Genomic DNA, 19722 nt, shown 5'->3' on the forward strand with positions numbered 1-19722 from the left:
TTGATTGAAGTTTGGTAGTAAGACTGTGTCAGAGCAGGCATGATACATTTGATGCTGCTTCAGAGAGCCATTTCACAACTTTGTAAAACTGTGCATTTTCAATTTCTGACTTAAGATCAGTAAGGGGAAATTTTTTTTTAAATCACAAGCACTTCCAACAATAGTGAAAACATACAACCCACCTACCTTGGGCTTCTGAATTAAGTCTACTTGAACAAATTGTTCCTATTTGGCTCCAAACCTGATGTTTTATACTTAATCCAATCAACCAACGTTATCAAGAGCTGCTTGTCAGATACTACAGCACACCTGTATCAAACTCCATGACATAGAATTTTTAGCTTTACCATTTTAAGAAAATCCTCAAAAGCATATTAGGAAAGTGCAACAGGCTGCATAGAAGCAGTACTTCCTTTGTGAAAAGATGCCATTACTTTCCTTGTGCTGTTGTAGTTAAGCCAACAGGACTGCAGAAACTCCAACAGTGAAGTAATGGTGTTCTCTGCAGCCGACATAACTTGTTGAGAGCACAACTTAGTAATATCTTCAGTTTTCATCAATTCAAGTGGAACACCATTCAAAAAGGTGTTTATTTCAGTTACTAATCTCATATCTGCTTATTTGTATTTGCATTGTGCAGGTGTTTCATACCACCCTCCGCTACAGCTATTATTACAGGGAAGATAAGCAAACCTACCTTCAAATAGGAAATATGGTACTCCAAAAGGACCTGCACATTTCCAATGCTTTCCTTTGTTCCAACAAAGGTGAAAGGGACCATTCCCTATGGAAATGTTTAGAAAATAAATATTAAAATTGTTATTGAAAGCTTTCAAACAAAAATTAAACCAATGTTTTACACCTAAATAAGTATACTTACATTTAAAATAAAATTTACCCATTGGATTAAGAAAGGGTTTTTTGTGCCCCTCACCTTGCCCGTGAGATCCATCTCATGCTCCCTTGAACCCATACCCTTTGAACTGGCTATCCAATTTCTCTTCCTGGCCTCACGAGCTGATATTGTAAGTGATTTCCTCTTCTCAAGTACTACAGGCATCCCTTTCAAAAGTCACTAAATCATCACCCTTCTGAAAGGAAAATCAAGACTCCGCTATGCTTGAAACAATTGTTCCATTTGCTGTTCAAGGTCCTCGAATATGTTGTCACCTCACAAATCCATTTCATTTTTTTCCATAACTCTATGTCTGAATCTTTCTGTTCAGGTTTCTGTCCAATACAACGCTTGAGCTGTCGAAAAATGGCAGACTCAATGACTGGTGCTGCATTATGCCAGCATGCCACCTCAAATCCTGCAGCCCTTGAGATGGTCAACCACACCGACCCTCCTCCATGTCTCTTCTGCACTGTCAAATTCAGCTGAACTCCAGGCAATTGGTTCCAGTCTTACCTATCAAATTGTAGCCAGAACATTGCCAGCTGACTCTTCCTCACCTATATCCTGCATCTTGGTGACATAAGGTCAGCTACCCCACGAGTTCATCCTCTCCACCAGCTCTCGACCCTTCCACTGCTGTTTGTTGTTACACTGCTTATCCAATATTCAGTCCTACATGTAGCACGTGCCAAAATCTCTAACCTCACTATCTATTCCATCCCTTCCCCAGTTCTCAAAACCGAACAAGACTGTTTACAGCCTTGTTGTCCTACTTGAACATATTTACTTCCACTTCTACTCCAAACGTCAACTTCTGAAATCCTCCTTGCTTCCAATACTTATCTAACAGATCTACTTTCCTTCATCCTTTATAAATCAGCACACCCAAAACTTCTCTGCAGGGTAAGCTCCACTTATCCATCATCCTCGTGTCTGCAGACAATGGCATGCGTCCACTGAACCTGGTTCTACAACTCAAATTTATAAGTATCACCCTGGAGTTTACGATTCTCTTGATGGTCTTGCACCTCCCCATCTCTGCAACCTCCTACAATCCTCCGAAAGCTTTGCATTCTCACAACTTATGCAACCACACAACTGGAGGGCACGTCTTCAGCATTTGAAACCAAAATCTTTCAAAATCCCATCTGAAAACTCTCAAACTTTACACCTACCTCATTTTATAGCCTTGCTTAAAACGCACCTTTCAGCCACCTTTTTGGGTTCAGCCATTTCTACTGTTGTTACACAAAGTAGTAATTCCTTCAAGGTAAACGTCATTCAAATCACAAGATGTGTTTAAAATGTTAATTCTGATATTAATTTGAAATTAAAGTAACATATACTCATGACCACCAAAATAAATAAAACTTGCATTTAAATAGCACTCATCTTCAAAACAGCCTAAAGCATGCTACAAATAATTAATTATATTCAAGCAATCACAGTGCATAGGTTAATTCAGGAGGCACATTGCACACAGTAGGCTCTCACAAACAGCAATCAAATAAATGATCAGCTAATCTGCTCTGGTGCTTACAGTTGAAGGATAAATGATGACTGGGCATGAAATTCCCTGCGCTTCTGTGAATGTCATTGGATATTTCACAGTCACAAGAAAAGCATATGGGGCTCAGTTTACATCTCAACCGAAATTTGGCACCTTCAGACCTGATGATGCTTTCTCAATCTTGCAATGAAGTGTCTGCCTAGATTATTTACTGAAGTCTTAAAGTGGTATTATTACCTGCACATACCTGAAATAAAATGGGCTATTGGAACAGAGCTGTCAAGAAGTTGTGATAAAATGGAAATTAAGGTACCTAATAAGTGGGAAATTGTTTAGCAGATGGACTGATTGAGGTTCTTGATATGCAATTAGCCCAGCAACTTTATAAACGAAATATTTACCTAAGCAAGTGGATTACAACAGGGTATAGAACTTCAGGAATTAAAGCAGACAGTAAAAGTTCAAAAAGAGAAAATGAAGTTAAATTTCACACTTGCGTCCTAAAAGTGTGACCCCATGTAAGAAAGGTCATTAAGAGAAATCTCTATAAGATTAGATAAGATCAAAAGAAAATGCAGTTATCAGCGGAACGAATCATTCTATAAAGCTGAGGTAAGGTGAATAGAGATGATCCAAGATTGTAGCCAATCACAGCAGCAAACAGGAAGTGTGTTCACTCCAAACAAGCTACTGCTTGTGGAATGGCGTTTGAACTGCCAGTTGTTAATATCTGAAAGCAGAAGCAATTCCCAAAAGAGATTTAGGTGCAGAGTGTGGTAACTATTGCTGGATATTACTTATATAGTGTTAATTCCTATGGGATAGTGTTTGGGAAGTTTAGCTTCGAGTTTAGGAAAATAGAACAGTTTAGAACTTGATCAATTTAACTGTAGCAAAGTGTTTATTAGTTGTCTTTCTTGCTGTCTGTTTTACTGTTTAATAAATACTTATTTTGCTTAATGATTACAAGACTGTAACATCGTCGACTAGTCTTCACATCTTTCCTCATGTTGCACCAAATTGCAAAAAAAATACATTAGGAACAAGCTTCCAAGTTTCCCTTCCCGGGCTTGGAATACCCTAGCATTTAACATCAGCTGGGTTAACAAAGCCCATAAATAAGCAAAGCAATCATTCAACGCTTCTTACTTAGATAACCATGAGGATATTTTTCAAGTAGTGCCAAAACAGGGTGGGCCTAAGGTGGCAGTGGCACAGGCCTGGGTTTGAGAGTCCCAAGACAAATTTCCTAGACAGTTTTCTGCACAGCCTCTTGTAGTCCCTTTACCAAGAATTCTGCTAAATGCCCAATTCAAACGATTGCATCAAGCAGGCCTTAAGCATAAGTGGGTCATTTTTAAATGCTAGCCATCAATTTCTCAAGTTAAAATTGGGCAGCGGCAATTGAAATTTGTGCCTCACTGCTCAACAAGGAAGCTATTCTCTTAAATCTGCAGCTCATGCATTAAAAAAAATGCAGGAGGTTCAGGTGTCAGCTGTCTGCGCTAGCATTTACCGCTCATTCCTATTTGCCCTCAAGTTAGTGGTGGTCAGATGCATTTTTTTTGAAAGAGTAAAAATATTTATTTAATTGCACAGATATCTTTGCAGGAAGCTTTTACAATCGTTATGCAATGCTCCCAGCATTGGCAGCAATCCTGGGCCACAGATCTGCACATTCCTTGGCAACAGGACCCGTAATCGCAGAACCTTTCATTTCACCTTTGTTATTTACTATCACCCCTGCATTGTCCTCAAAGCAGAGGAAAACTCCATCTTTTCTCCAGTATGCTTTCCAGTGCCATTTCACTACAGCTGGATGCACCTTTTCCCTCAGTTGCCATGACCATGTCGTCAATGCGAGCAGCTGGCAGCCTGTTCAAACACCTCTTGATGCCTTTGCCAGAGATAACGTACAGATTTTTCGCACCTGTATTGTCAGCTCTCACGGGAAGGTACAAAATTTTGCTCTGGATGAACCACCACGTCCTGTCTTAAACACTGTGGTTCAGCTGCCTTCTTAAGCTGCTGAAATCCATGTAGTACAGATACACCAACAGTGCTGTTAAGGAGGAAGTTCCACGATTTTGACCCAGCAACAGTGAAGGAACAGCAATATAGTTCCAAGGAGGGTGTTTGACTTGGATGGGAACTTGTAGGTGGTGATGCTCCCATACATCTGCTGTCCTTGTTCTTCCAGATGGTGGTGGTGATGGATTTGAAAGGTGCTGAGGAACCTTGGTGAGTTCCTGTGCATCTTGCAGATAGTAAACAATGCTACCACTGTGCATCGGCAGGGAAAGGACTGGATGTTTGCAGATTGGGTACCAATCAAGTGGATGGCTTTGTCCTGAACGGTTTTGAGCTCCTTCAGTGTTAGAGCTGTACTCATCAGGCACGTGAAAGTGTTCCATCACACTCTTGGCTTGTACCATATAAGCGATGAACAGACTTTGGGGAATGAATTGGGGAGTTACTGCAAGATTCCAAGTCTCTGACCTGTTTAGCCACTATAATTATATGGCTAGTCCAGTTTAGTTTCTGGTCAATATAAACCCCACAGGTTGTTGATAGCAGGGATTCAGTGATGATAATGCCTTTCAAGGGGCAATGGTTGAATTCCCTTTTGTTGGAGATGGTCATTGCCTTGTACTTGTGTAGCACAAACGTTACTTGCCACTTGTTAGCCCAAACCTGGATACTGTCCAGGTCTTGCTACATTTGGACATGGACTGCTTCATTTTGTGAGGAGTCATGAATCATGCTGAACATTAGAGAACATTCCCACTTCTGACTTGGATGTTTGATGGAAGGTCATTAATCAAGCAACTAAAGATGGTTGGCCAAGAATACTACCTGAGGAACACAGTGATCCCTTGGAGCTGAGATGAATGACCTCCAACCACCACATCATAAGGAAGAGTCCCCCCCCCAACCCTGATACCCACTGACTCTAGTTTTGCTAGGGCTCCTTGATGTCAGACTTGTTCAAATATACCCTTGGTATCATGGGCAGACACTTTCACCTCAACTCTGGAATGCAGTTTATTTGTCAATGTTTGAACCAAGGGATTAATAAAGGTCAGGAGGCAAGTAATCCTGGCAGAATGCAAACTAAGCATCGGTGAGTAGACAGATAAGCAAGTACCATTTAATATCCCTATGGATGAATCCTTCTATCACTTACTGATGATTCAGTGTTGATTGATGGGGTTGTAATTGGCCAAGTTGGATTTGTCCTCCTTTTTTGTTGAGGAGGTATCTGGGCAATTTTCCACATTGCAGGGTAGATGCCAGTATTGTAGCTGTACGGGAATGGTTTGGCTAGGGACATGGCAAGTTCTGGAACACAAAGCACAAGGTAATATTGCTGGAATATTCTCAAGTCCCATTGCCTTTGCAGTACCCAGTGTCTTCAACCATTTTTTGATATTATGTAGAGTGAATCTTGGCATTTGTGATTCTGGGACTTGGGCAGGAGGCAGAGATTCATTATCATTTGGCACTTCCAGCTGTTGCAAATGCTTCAGTTTTATCTATTGCATAGATGTGCGGGGCCCCCCCCCTTTACTGATGATATGGATATGCGTGATGCTCCTCCTCCAGTGAGTTAGCTGTCCCCCAACATTCACAACTGGATATGGCAGGATTGTAGGACTTGGATTTGATCTGTTGGTTGTGGAACAGCTTAGCTGTCTGTCATTTACTGCTTACACTGTTTAGCCCACTGGTCCTGTATCGTAGCTTCACCAGTTTAAATTTTAGTTATGCCTGATAACGCTCCTGTCATATCCTACTGACTGAACCAAGGTTGAACACCTGGCTTGATGGCAACAGAGTGAGAATATGCCATGAGGTTACAGTGCAGATCAAGTACAATTCTACTGCTGCTGATGGCCCACAGCACCTCATGGATACCCAGTCATGAGTTGCTACATCTGTTCAAAATCTAGCCCGTTTAGCATGACATTAGTGCCACACAACACGATGAAGTGTATCTTCAGTGTGGAAATGGGACTTTATTCCTCAAAGACTGTGCAGTGGTCACACTATTATTCATACTGTCACTGATGTATCTGCAGAAGGCAGACTGGTGAGGATGAGATCGTATATTTTTCACTCATTTGTTCCCCCACCACAGACGCCGTCCAGCAACTATATTCTTCAGGACTCGGCCAGTTTGGTCAGTAGTCATGCTACCAAGCCACTGTTGATGATGGGAGACTGAAGTTGATTCCGTATGATTGTGCCAGGCTGTTACTTGACTAGGTTGTGAGGAGTTCTTCCAACTTGGCAGTAGCCCCAAGATGTTACTTACTAAGGAGGGTCAACAGGGCCAAGTTTGCCATTGTCGTTTCTGGTGCCCAAGTCAACGTCGAATGGTTCATCCAATTCCATTCCTTATAGAGCTCATGGTGGTTAGGGACAACTGAGTATTTTGCTAGGCTATCTCAGAGAACACAGTCACATGTAGACTAAACAAGGTACGGACAGCAGATTTCAGTCCCTACAGGAAATTAATGAACCAGTTTTTCTATCAACTGGTCTTGTGGCGATCACTTTTAATTCCAGATTTGTAAGTCCACCCAAAGTGCTGCTCAGAATGGCTATAAACCTACAGTACTGCCATCAGCAGTGCTGAAAAATTCAACAAGTTTTTAAATTGGACAGTATCTTAAAAGCTGTAAAACGAGTAAGTCCATATTTGAAGAAAAGTTTGGTTAAAATGTGTTTAAACTTAAGTTGTTAGATTGCATTCACGTCTGCAAACATAAACAGATAATGTACCTACAAAATTTCCTTCAACCCAAGGGCTTTGTTCAAAATTTATGCCCGTGAGTATTATGAAATTTCACTAGGAAAATCTGAGATTTAATTGTTCCATCTACACTTTTACTTTCAAGACAGAACTCAATAAAAACAAAGGAGTGACTGGATTTCCAATTAGAATCAAAGTACAATGAAAATGGGGCTTCTAATAGCATGACAGAACGCTATATGAAAACAAGCAATGAACACTTGAATAGATTACCTCTTCTCTGGGTTGTCTGCTGTCATTATCACCTTCAATTCGCACTCTCACTACACCTGATTTATCCACTATCTCCTGAATAACCTTACCATTTTTGCCAATAACTTTTCCTGCAATCAAAATGAGAAAGCATTAGTAATTTCATTTCAATTACATATTTGAAATGTTAACCATTACCTGTTACTAACACACACAAAAGCCAAAATAAAGGGATGCTTTCTCAATGATCTTCACTAATCATAGCGAGCAATATCCATAGATCTCATGGTTCTCATGCATGAAAGAGGAGTTTTACACAAACTGTTTGCTGCTAAAGTGTCTGCCAATTGTCCTCTAACCTTTAATCCATATTCTGCATCTGAACCCTGGGGGTAGTCAAATGGACCAAATTGATATTTTCCAGTCACGAAGATTCCCAACAGAGTAATAGGGACAGATCAAACATGCACTGTTATCTGCCGTGACTAAATATAACTAAGAAAATAGTCAGAAGATAATTTTCACAGATCAAAACTGGGTGAATCATTGCATTGAAATAAAAGACAAGTATCTTAAACTAACGCTGCACATTTGACAATGCAGCAAAATTGCCATATAAGGAAGGCAATTTGACACATCTTAACTCATCCCATCAGATTTTGCTGTCCTCATTCAGTGGATGACCTCTCTACCATTGCATCAAAAGTCAACCTAACGTTGATTATTGCACATTTATAACTGCCTGATATAAGTTCTAAATTTTACTTATACTAGTTCAAGACTGTGTCAAATCTAACTGCCACAATTTGAAACAGTGCTGTATCCAGCTATTCTGTACTATTTACGACCTTATATGCATCTACTAAGAACATAAATGAATCATCTTTTTTAAATGCTCAGAGGTGGAAATGTTGCTCGTCACCTATCAGTTCATGTCTGGATGTTGTCCAGGCTTTGTTGCATGTGGGTACAAACTGCTTCAAATCTGAGCAATTGCAAATGGAACTCAAGACTGCAATTATTAACCAACTATCCCACTTTTGACCTTATAATGGAAAGAAAGTCAATGAATCAGCTGATGATGATTGGGTCTAGGACACTGCCCAAGGAATTCTCGCAACAATGTTTTGGGACTGAGATCGCTTGTCTCCAACAACGACAACCATTTTCTAATGTGTTAGATATGATTGCAGTCCATGGAAAGTCTCCATTTGAATCTCACAATTCTAATTTCTCTAGGGCTCCTTAGTGCAATGTTCAGTCAAACGCTGCCTTGATACCAATGACAGACACTTGCACTTCATCCCTGGAGTTCAATTCTTTTGTCCATGTTTAGACCAATACTGTAACGAGGTCTAGAGACACGTGGTCCTGGTGTAATCCAAACTGAGAACTTGTAGCGCCGCTTGATAGCCTTGTCAACAACAGCATTTTAAGATGGTGAGTCGGCTAATGGCCAGTGACTCATTGGTTTGAACTAGTCCTGTTTCTGTGGTTAACAAAAACTCTGAGCAGAGTGAGACAAACTGGCTTGTACTCTATAGTTTAGGTTAAAATAATTTGCTATTTGTCTGCCTAACTAATGTTTTGCAGTCTCGTATGTTGAATTTCAAGTCGCCTAAAACACCTAGAAAGTCCACTTTCATTCTTAGCTATTTTGTTACCTTTCATGACATATTATTGTCCATATTAATCACGCACTACTTACCAACTAAATCTCTGGGAACTTGAACAGAATCTTCCAAAAACTCAAGATAACTTCTAGCCTTCTGGACTGCCTCCTCAGTCTGTAAACAGATCATTAGGCAATTCATTGATTGGGAAATATTATATGCATGATAACCAGTTGTATTGTCTGCATCTTCATTCTGATCATTTCTGCTATCCTGCCCCTCCTTACCCAATTACTGACACCCAGAAGTCTCAAAGAAAAGTCAAGTTTCAGCTCTTGTTCTCAATTAAATACAAAGGGGCTTTCTTTTTGCTTTGAAAGATCTCATTCTGCGACGCTATTTTAATTCCATTAAGAATATAAAAATATTTCCTGTTTTGTGTGTGCATCATGTATGTAGCCATTTTGGCAAATTATCTTTTTGGGCAAAAAAGCAGGGCAATATTAATAATCACAATATAATGCTCCTATTGTGGTTAATTTATGCAGAACTAATTCGGTATCTGTAGACTGAAAAATACAAGATTAAGTTTGGGGAAAATGTTTTTTGCAAAGTTACCACCCCACATCTATAGTTCTTTTTTAAAAAGTACATATTTATAACATATAGATTAATTTGTATCTATTTACAATACTTCTACTCTTATAAAGGCAATATTTCAGAGCTGCCTCAATTGGACAGATGATGATGGACTGCATTTTCCATGGTGGCACAGTGGTTGGCACTGCTGCCTCACAACGCCAGGGACCTGGGTTTGATTCCCAGCTTAGGTCTCTGTCTGTGTGGAGTTTGATGTGGAGATGCCGGCATTGGACTGGGGTAAACATAATAAGAAGTCTCACAACACCAGTTTGAAGTCCACTGGTATATTTGGTAGTAAATGCCGCTAGCTTTTGGGGTTTATCCCTTACGAAATGGCCACATTTATTTAGAATATGTCCTAGTAAAGCTCTTTTTCAAATAAAGAAATTTGGGACTCAATATCAAACAGAACTAGGTTCAAAAGTAATTGGTCAAACTACACGTACATTTGACTTGAAACAAAACTTAACCCAGCAACTGTTTTTCTAGACTGGAAAGTGGTAGACAGTAGTGTTCCCAAAGATCCTCAAACAGGGCTACTACTTTTTATGCTACATATAAATAAACATCTTGCATCTTGGAAAGTGGAGTAAAATTTTAAAATTTGCCAATAACCTAGAGGAGAGGCAAACAGAGAAACCTATACGAATTGCCTGCAACAGGATGTAGTTAGGCTAGCAAAATGAACAAACAAGCAGTAGATGGCATTTAATACAGGGGAAAATGTGCAATTTTGTATTTTGGCAGAGGGGACCTAATGGCATACTTCAGCATTTGCCATGCTTTTCCCGCCTCCAAGGTTGGGCCCTTTTCGAAGTTCATGAAACCTTGATCCCTCAGAAACCTGTGTGGGGGGAAAGTTGGGAGAGATCGGAGTGTGGAAGGGCTGGTGGAAAAGCAAGACATGCGAGAGCAGAGGGACAACTTTTTAAATCTTCACTTTTTTTTAAATTATCTTTTCAATGGATTTCTTAAAACAGGAATCAAGACTTAAGCATCAGCAATTTAACTGATGACCAGTTCTGGTCACCACATTACCAGAAGGACTTGGAAACTTTAGAGAGAATACTTTGGAGAGACGGTTCACCAGGATGTTGCTTGGTCGTGAAGGTCTTGGCTATGAGGAGAGGTTTAATAAACTAGATTGTTTTCACTGGAGAGGGGCTAAGGGGAGACCTGATAGAGGTCTACAAAATTATGATGGGCAAAGACAGAGTGGATAGTCAGATGCATTTTCCAAGGCTGGAAGTATCAATTACAAGAAGGCAGGGTGGTGTTGTACTTTTGTTTGTTCTTTTTTGTTAAAGAAGCCTCGCAGCTATTAAAGTTCAGCAGGAGCTACATAGTGGCTGTTGCTGCTGCAGAACTTGAAACCACAGGATCCGATTTTGTGACACCACCATCCCCAAGTTTGAGAAGACAGAGCATAATTCGAAAATTCATGCACTGAACAGAGGGACCTGAGTACATGTGCATTGGTCTTTGAAGGTGGCAGGACATACTGAAAGAGTGGCTAGCAAAATGGTATCTTGGGCTGCATAATTCAAGGCATTGGGTACAAAAATAGGCAAGTTATGCTCAACCTATAAAAAACTCTTGTCAGGTCCCAGCTAAAGAATAGTTTTCAGTTCTGGTCAGCATAGCTTAGAGAAGACACAAGAAAAAACTATCCCCATACAAGGACTGGGAACACAGATTTAAGATTTTGTGCAAAAGATACAGGGGGAATGCAAGGAAGGACTTTTTGTTTATAAAGCACAAGTGGTGATGATCTAGATTTCATTGCCCACGGACAAAAATAAAAAAAAGTTAAATTGGCATTTAAAAGGAAATAAACTTGCAGGACCACAGAGATCAAGCAACCTCATTTTGTGCCATAAAGATTTCTGTTTCTCCTAGCGGTAGAAAAGGCAGTCCTGGACAATTCAAGAGAAATTGTAAGAACTGTAATTGTGCAGACACTTCAAAGGTTGCCTTGGTCATCTCAAAATAATCTAATCAAAAAGTAATTCAATTCCAAGGTTCCATAAATCTACAACATCTTTTTAACTTAATTTTATTGATCACTTCCTTTAAAAGTCCTTTGGAGGGAGAATGGTAAGTTCTTTTTCATGCCCATCGATTTAATAGTCAAGGTGTTCAAAAAAAAAATCCTTGTGACCTTACCTCACCATAAATCCTGAATGTACCTGTTTCTTCATCAAGTTCAATTGCTGTGACACCAGAAACTTTTCTTGCTTGCTGAATATTGGAACCATGGGTTCCGATTGCTAGACCCATAAGATCCTCTCTGACAGTAAATTCCTCTTGGAATGCAGCTGCCAGCTGCTTGGTACTCTGGTAGTTAAAAATCAAAGAGATAAATTATTTTTTAAAAGAAACAAAATAGGAGAAGTAGACCACTTGGCCCATCAAGTCTGTTTTGCTATTCAATAAGATCACAGCTGATCTTGTTTGTGTTGAATTCCACATTCCCATCTACCCCAACCTTTGATTCCCTTGTCCAACAAAAATCAACCTATCTCTACCTTAAAAGTATTCAGTGACCTTGCCTCTACCACTTGCTGAGGTAGGATTCCAAAGTTGCACAACACTCAGATTTCTCCTCATCCCTGTCCTATGGGGGCAATCCCTAATTTTAAAACAGTGGCCCCTAGCCCTGGACTCACCCACAAGAGGGAACATCATATCAGATGATGCAGGACAGACATTTGGGTTGGCCATGAATAAACATTGGATGGAGAGTAGTTTAAATAAGAATATTAAGTTCCTTTTTAATAAAAAAAATTAATTTTGCACAAAACCTGGTTTGCAGCAAGCTCGAACATTAATGACATGATTGGTAGCCATTAAAATTTGCTAACACATGCAGTTAAAATTTCCAACAATCGAACACTATTGACACAATGCAAACAACATAAACACTCTGAATCCTTAATTTAACACAGTAGCATTGTATATGTTGTATCAGTGCCATGGAAGAAGTGGAGAGGAGTTCAAGCTTTGAATTTGAACTATGCTGTGAAGAGATGTAGATAATTGGAACTGGAACACCTCACTAATCAACTGTGAAGCACCCTTGGGCTACCAATGTAGCATTACCGATGGTCTCTCAGAATATCATCAATCTTCTTGATAGAGGAATATAAATGAACAATATAATAGAACAAAATAATTCAAAACATCTTGAATTTCCAAGGTACACAATTTTTAGCAGTCATTTCTATGCACTCAAATTGAAGTGTTCAAGTACTCTTAAGGAAAAGAAGATTAAATAGTCAATTGGTTTGCCAAAGAGTTTACTTAGGTGACATATGCCCACTGGTACTAACATGAAGGAACATTTTGAATATGAACACTTGAGCTAGCATAGCTAGCTATTCAGTTTTTCCCTCTGCAGCCAACCATATATATAAGCCCTCACTAACACCAAAACTAAGGAAAATATTGATACACCAACCCTTGTACAACTTTTCCATGTCTTAATGCCAAACCTGTAAACATTTAATCAGAGCTGAATCAGGAATTTTTTGGTGGAATGCTGCAAATGAATCAACATATGGTATTCAATGCAGCAATTTATTAGAAATATAGGACGAGCCTGTCACTCAACGAGATCGTGGCTGACCTAAGTCCACATATTCACTTTTGTCCAAATGTCTTAATACTTTCAGACAAAAAAAAACCTTAAATTTAAAAATCAATAATTCATCTGGCATCAACTGGTGTTGGAAGAAAAGTTCCAAGCTTCTACCAACTTTTCTGCATAGAAATATTTCCTAATTTAACTTTGAAAAGATCTGATTCTAATCTCTTAAACAATGCTCCCAGTCCTAGACTCCCCAGCCAGCAGAAATAGATTTCTCTATTCTATCTGTTCCCCTGAATATTCTGAAAGCTTCAATCAAATTCCCTTCAACCTTCTAAATTCAGGGGACTACAGTTTGTGTAATCTCTTCTTCTAATTTAGCCCATGGGATTCAGATATTATTCTATTAAATCCATACCAAACATTCTGCATGGTCAAAATATCTTTCCTAAGGAATAGTACCCAGAACCGCTCTCAGCACTTACACAAGTTTGGTAGAACCAGAGGTTTGCATAGATCTACGCCCTTATACTCTAGTCCCCCATATCTAAAGGCCAGTATTCCATTAGCCTCTGATCATTTTTTGCACCTGTTTGTGACATGTTAATAATATACCTACTTAGACCCTCAAATCTCTTTGGGGCTCCACTGTTTTTAGCTTTTCACTGCACTGCAAGTTTCTATGAGAAATTCTGAAAAACGTAGAATCTAGTTATTTGAGAAAGTGCACTTTTCTCTAGGCAGTATGTAGTTTTCATCCACTTCTTCACAGAAAAAACACTATACAACTTGAGCTAGATTCTCCTTTCCCCAAATTTCTAGGCATAGAAATGACAGGTAGAACAATAAAATTTGGGTGGTCTTTTTTTTAAATATACTGTCTCCATTAGTTTTCCTCAAGGAATCCTACTCTCATTTAGGCCAGAATTATTTCTCCTCTTATTCGTCATTCTTAAAAAAACTTCATTCCTTCAGTTTAGAATTATTTTTAATCACAATAAAAGCATATCTGCAGAATTCGAAAAGTAGCGCTCCCAAGAGGTAGATGTGAATTCAGTTTCTTTCTCTGCCTACTTCCCAATCTGAGTTATCCTATAAAGTGGATAAGTGGAGTTAGAACATCCCACCAATTAGCTATGAATACCTATCGGCTACCAATGATGGTTTCTCGGAGTACCACCCATCCTCTTTCTGGCAGAATATAAAAAAAACAGAATAAAATAATTCTGCACAGCTTAAATTTCCAAATTGGATAAAGTAGGGCCAATATTTGCTGTTCCCAGTTTTACTGTTTATTCTCATCCTACACATTGTATGTGCAACAATTCTCCCTCTAACCAAGAAATATAATTGTTGCTATTGTCAGGCTACAACTTTAAGCGATTGTGCATCATAGGACACCTAAATATACCCCCTTCTGTGGGGGATATATTGAAGTACACTCCAATTTCCTATCCATTAGGTATTTTCTGATCTACTCAATCTGTTTTCCAACATGACCCAATAACCTCTGCGGAAGTCCTGTTCCTTAATTATTTGGAGTAGTTATAAACTCAAAACTAACAATTCCAAATTAGTGAAGCACAATCTCAGTTTTATGATTGTTTCATACATTTAATTAATGCTTTTGTTCAGTTATGTTTCCCCCAATAATTTTACAATTACAGCTAGCATGCTACCATGCATTCGATTCCCAAGTGAAGCTTCTGGTCTTCAAAATGATCCCCATCCCTAGCAGCAAATCTCTAAACAATTCTACCAAAAATCCTCCACTTCACTAAGGCACTTCAAGTTTTGTGCAATATGAATCACAGAAATGATTCCATCAAGGCTGGTCTTGAAGCCTTCATCTTTCAAATATCATGTGCCTTTGTTAACTCCAATTAGAAGAATCAAGGATGCCACAAATAATCTTCAGCAAGATTGCAGAAATTACTGGTGTTTAAAAATTCAATATTATATTTTGATCATCTACACCTCCTACCAGGCTTGCCCATTACAGTCAAGTCTAATCTCTTCTTTGCCGTTCAAACTGGCACAAACATGTAGTTAAAAATAAAAGTTGCCATTCACCACCTCTTTATATATCATTTAATTTTTATATTAATATAAAATCTTTCAACTCCAGAAAAGGAAAGCCATTGATTAAAAAGCCACTCATAACAATCTTTGAAAATAAGCTTTAATGGGACAATATGTTTGCTTACCTCCAAATGTTTTGTTGCCTCTTCATTCCTGGACACAAGCATGAGCTTTGTACGGATGCTACGCAAGTGCATATCACTAAGAATGCTAACTCTCTTCACTGTGGCCTCTTTGGTAGACTAGGTTTAAAAAATAATAATCTGTATAATTTTCAGAAAGCAAAACTTAATTCTTAAATATTCCAGCAATGCTCCACCTACATAGTTACTTGCAGCTTCTTACTAGCATACTGAGTCAGGCACATCTGCTAAATAGTGTGCATTTAACTGCAAGAGTTGCCCTTCTGATCAGATAACAGCATATCATAGTCATTTGCCCAATAATCATTTACCTGAAATCAAAACTATTTATTAAATTTCCATGATTATAAAACTTGATAAGTAAGAATACACCATACAGCTACTGAAGTCTGTTTCCATTCCCATTCTATTTCTACTTCCTTGTTTCCCTTAGAAAGGAAGTAAATAACCCAAAAGAAAATAAATCAGTCTCTGTCTTAATACTCAATGAATTAGCATCCAAAGCTCTGCAAATAAAAATTCTAAAGATTCAGTATCCTCTGGGTAAAGACAATTCTTATCAGAACCCTAAATGACTAACACACTTACCTAAAGACAATTACTACCTAAACATCACCACATCTATCCTATCTAGCCCTCAGGATCCTAAACATTTCCATTAGACCACCTCTCCCTCCAAATCCAGAGTAGATGGACCCATTCCATTCAACTCCCACTTCGTGTGCCCCTTCTCACCCTTGGAATCAATCTAATGATTCTTTATTTCAACCCCTCAAAAGGTAAGTACATCCTGCCTTTAGTAAAGTGGTCAACACTACAATGGTGTGGGCTCAGAAAAGCCTTATAATGTTAGCAAAAATCAGTTTTGAAAATCAAATGTAAACAAGTCTTCAATTCTTACCAAAACTATCAATTGGCCAGCGTCGGCGCTGTAGAAAATGCAGTCCGCTTCAGTTGCTTTTTTAAAATCTTTATGTGCATTTTCATGTGCACAGCTGGAGAAGAAAAAAAAGTGTTAAATCCAGATAACATTCTTGCAATCAGAAACAAAAACAAGCATTATATTCAAAATATTTTCCAAAGACAAAAGCCATATTTTAAACCAAATATGAAAACTGTGATGTTGGAGTAATTTAACTTTAAGAGTAATGAAAGCAAAGTTTTTTTGGATCATAGAATGAAATACCATAGGAGGCAGCAAGTCAACTCATCATACCTGTACTAACTCAGTGATAAAGTAATCCATAACTTCCACATGCCTACTCTTACCTCAGAGCTCTGAAAATCCTTCTTTTCCAAGTATGCACATAATTCCATTCTAAAAGTTACCACTGTATCTGCTTCCATCAGTGTTTCAAATAATGGCAATCCAAATCATAACTCACCATGTAAATAAAATTTTCAACTTTGTCATCTCTCCTCCACCCACCATGGAAAAAATTCTTTTATAATTTTGAATATTTCTACTAAATCTCCTCAACCTTTACTCAAAGCACAGCAATCCTAACTCTTTTGAGCTTCCACATAAAATTCCTTATCCCTGTTATCTTTCTTGTAAAACACTACTGCATATTTTTAAAGCCCTGACATCTTTCCAAAGTGTGGCAATAATCACATTCTAGAGGAATGACTTGTGGAATAGTATAACTTCCTTTCATACTCTATCCTCAATTTATAAAACAACCCAGATTTGTGCATATCAACTCTCAGGTATCTCTGTTAATGCACCTGCTTTAGAATACCATTTAGTTGTTTTATTAGTTTCCCCTTTCTTCCTTACAAAAGTGCATCACTTCTGTATTAAACATCATTCTTAGCTAATTTTGTACCCAACTTGCCACCTTAGTTTTAATCCCACAGGCTTCAATTTTGGAACCAAATCCATTATGTGACAAATTCAATCACCTTTTGAAAATCCATATTCGCAACATTAACTGCATTACCATCATCAACCTTCTCAGTCACTTTACTTAAGATGTAATGCTCCAAATTTATACAGTTTAGTTTATAAATCATCTATAGGAGGCAAATGCAAGAGCACGCAAGGACGTTTTAATTCAGTGGTGGGCTGACATCTACTTAATTTGATTAGTGAAAAGTATTTCTGACCCATGTTCTGCAATAACAACAACAATGAAAATGCTCAGTTGTTGGGTTGACTACCACTCCAACATTGTGAAGAGAGGAAAAAAGGAAATTTTAAACAATTAAAATGATTACAACATGGACCTCTTCTCTACTTACGCTTCTTTTAAATCATCAGGAACATCAATCGTGCATTTGAAGAAAATATTCTTTGTAACTGCCTTGTTTGGGTTCATAGGCCGTAATCGCTCAAAAGTAACAATTTCATTGTACGTTGCATCACAGGCAGCATATTCAATTACATAAAACTGCACAGAACAAAAGGATATAAAACTTTGATACAATGCATTTTTGAATACAAGTTTACCTAAAAGTTAAAGGCATAGTATTTACACTCTCCAGAAATGTATAGTGCATACAAATCTAACATAAGCAGATTTTTTTTTAATTCATTCGTAGGACATGAGCATCACTGGCTGGCCAGCATTTATTGCCTATTCCTTGTTGCCACTGGAGGGCAGTTGAGAGTCAACCACATTGCTGTGGCTCTGAAGTCACATGTAGGCCAAACGAGATAAAGGACAGCAGATTTCCTTTCCTAAAGGGCATTAGTGAATCAGATGGGTTTTTCCAACATTCGACAATGGTTTCACGGTCATCAGTAGATTCTAAATTCCAAATTTTTTAAAACTGAATTCAAATTCCACCATCTGCCATGGTGGGATTTGAACCCAGGTCCCCAGAACATTAGCTGAGTTTCTGGATTAATAGTCTAGTGATAATACTAGTAGGGCATTGCCTTCCCATTAAATAACAAGCACTTATCTGAAATAACTTCACTTTTGCTAAAAACCTAAAAGGTTTAGGGTTAATCTGTGTAACACATGGCAAATTTAAGTCTTTAAAAAAAATGCATCTTCCAGGGCCTACTCAACGTGTTTCAAACATTCAATCTAATTTCCCATTAGAAGATGTAATAAGTGTTTGGTTCAACCATCCACTGTGGCAAAGGACATCTCTCCTCATTGTCAGTCACCATTTGAAATTGATGGTCCATCACTAACTCAAGCAAAAAGAACAAAAAAAACTTCCCCAATTCACACTATCCAAACATTGTAATTTGACAAATCTTTGTTTAAAGCTTCTCTTAGCTTTCTCTGCTGCAATAGAAATTGCTGCAGTGGAAATCATCCCTGTAGCTCAAGTCTCTACTTATAAGTTTAGCTTCCCATCCTTGATTTTATCCGGGTGAATCACAGAATCCCTACAGTGCAGGAGGTCATTCGGCCTATTGAGTCCACACCAACTCTCCATCAGAGCATCCCACCAAGGCCCACCTCCATGATCCTATGTATTTACCCCACTAATCCCCCTAACATATACATCTGAACTGCGGGAGGAAATCAAAGCACCCAGAGGAAACCCACACAGACACAGGGAGAATATGCAAACTCCACACAATCATGATGTGGAGATGCCAGCATTGGACTGGGATGACATAGTAAGTAGTCTCACAACACCAGGCTAAAATCCAACAGGTTTATTTGGAATCAGGAGCTTTCAGAGCGCTGCTCCTTCATCGGGTGAGACTTTAGCCTGGTCTTGTGGGACTTCTTACTGTGTCCACACAGACAGACTGTCTAACTGGATAATCTTGACGGCTTGCATGTTTTCTTTTGGATGTATTCTTAGAAGAACAAAAATTTTCTTCACACTTCCATTCTATGCCCAGATTTTTAAAACTATAACCCCAATATAATTTGAAATCCAATTTATGTTAAAACATTTCAATTATTTTAGTCAATCATCTCACAATATCCTTAACTTACATCTCCTTTCATCATCCGAACCTTAGCAAGCCACCATCCACAGGGCTCTTGTTCATTTGCTCTAGAATAAACCTGGGAGAGAGGGATAAAAAGCAAAGGAATTAAACAAGAGCTAATGATCCATGTAAACATTTTAATTATTGCAGTCTATATGTTAATTCAAAAACTACCTGTGATAGTGAAGTAGCAGTCTCATTTGAGGAACCCAGGCTTAAAGGAACCACTACTGAATGGAGTAACAGTCAGCATTTATTGCTGACTTATTGCAATGAATATCAAACAGTAGTTCATATTTCTCTAATTTACTGATTATTACACTC

At 38.5% G+C, this 19722-nt stretch overlaps 1 protein-coding gene across 4 annotated transcripts in view; it reads right to left on the bottom strand.

Annotated features, from left to right (window-relative positions):
* fxr1 (FMR1 autosomal homolog 1) overlaps positions 1-19722 on the bottom strand; it is a 73492-nt gene that overhangs the window by 26192 nt on the left and 27578 nt on the right. For all 4 annotated transcript variants that reach the window (XM_080185748.1, XM_080185747.1, XM_080185751.1 and 1 more), the window contains exons 4-11: positions 19403-19474; positions 17733-17881; positions 16390-16483; positions 15471-15587; positions 11841-12011; positions 9128-9206; positions 7441-7550; positions 698-784 (exon numbers count right to left, since the gene is read on the bottom strand). In XM_080185748.1, coding sequence (XP_080041874.1) covers positions 698-784; positions 7441-7550; positions 9128-9206; positions 11841-12011; positions 15471-15587; positions 16390-16483; positions 17733-17881; positions 19403-19474 — 879 coding nt within the window. The remainder of the gene's footprint in view (positions 1-697; positions 785-7440; positions 7551-9127; positions 9207-11840; positions 12012-15470; positions 15588-16389; positions 16484-17732; positions 17882-19402; positions 19475-19722) is intronic.

Source organism: Carcharhinus amblyrhynchos, chromosome 3 (genome assembly GCF_965287045.1).
Source record: "Carcharhinus amblyrhynchos chromosome 3, sCarAmb.v2.hapA, whole genome shotgun sequence".
NCBI classification, from domain to species: domain Eukaryota; kingdom Metazoa; phylum Chordata; class Chondrichthyes; order Carcharhiniformes; family Carcharhinidae; genus Carcharhinus; species Carcharhinus amblyrhynchos.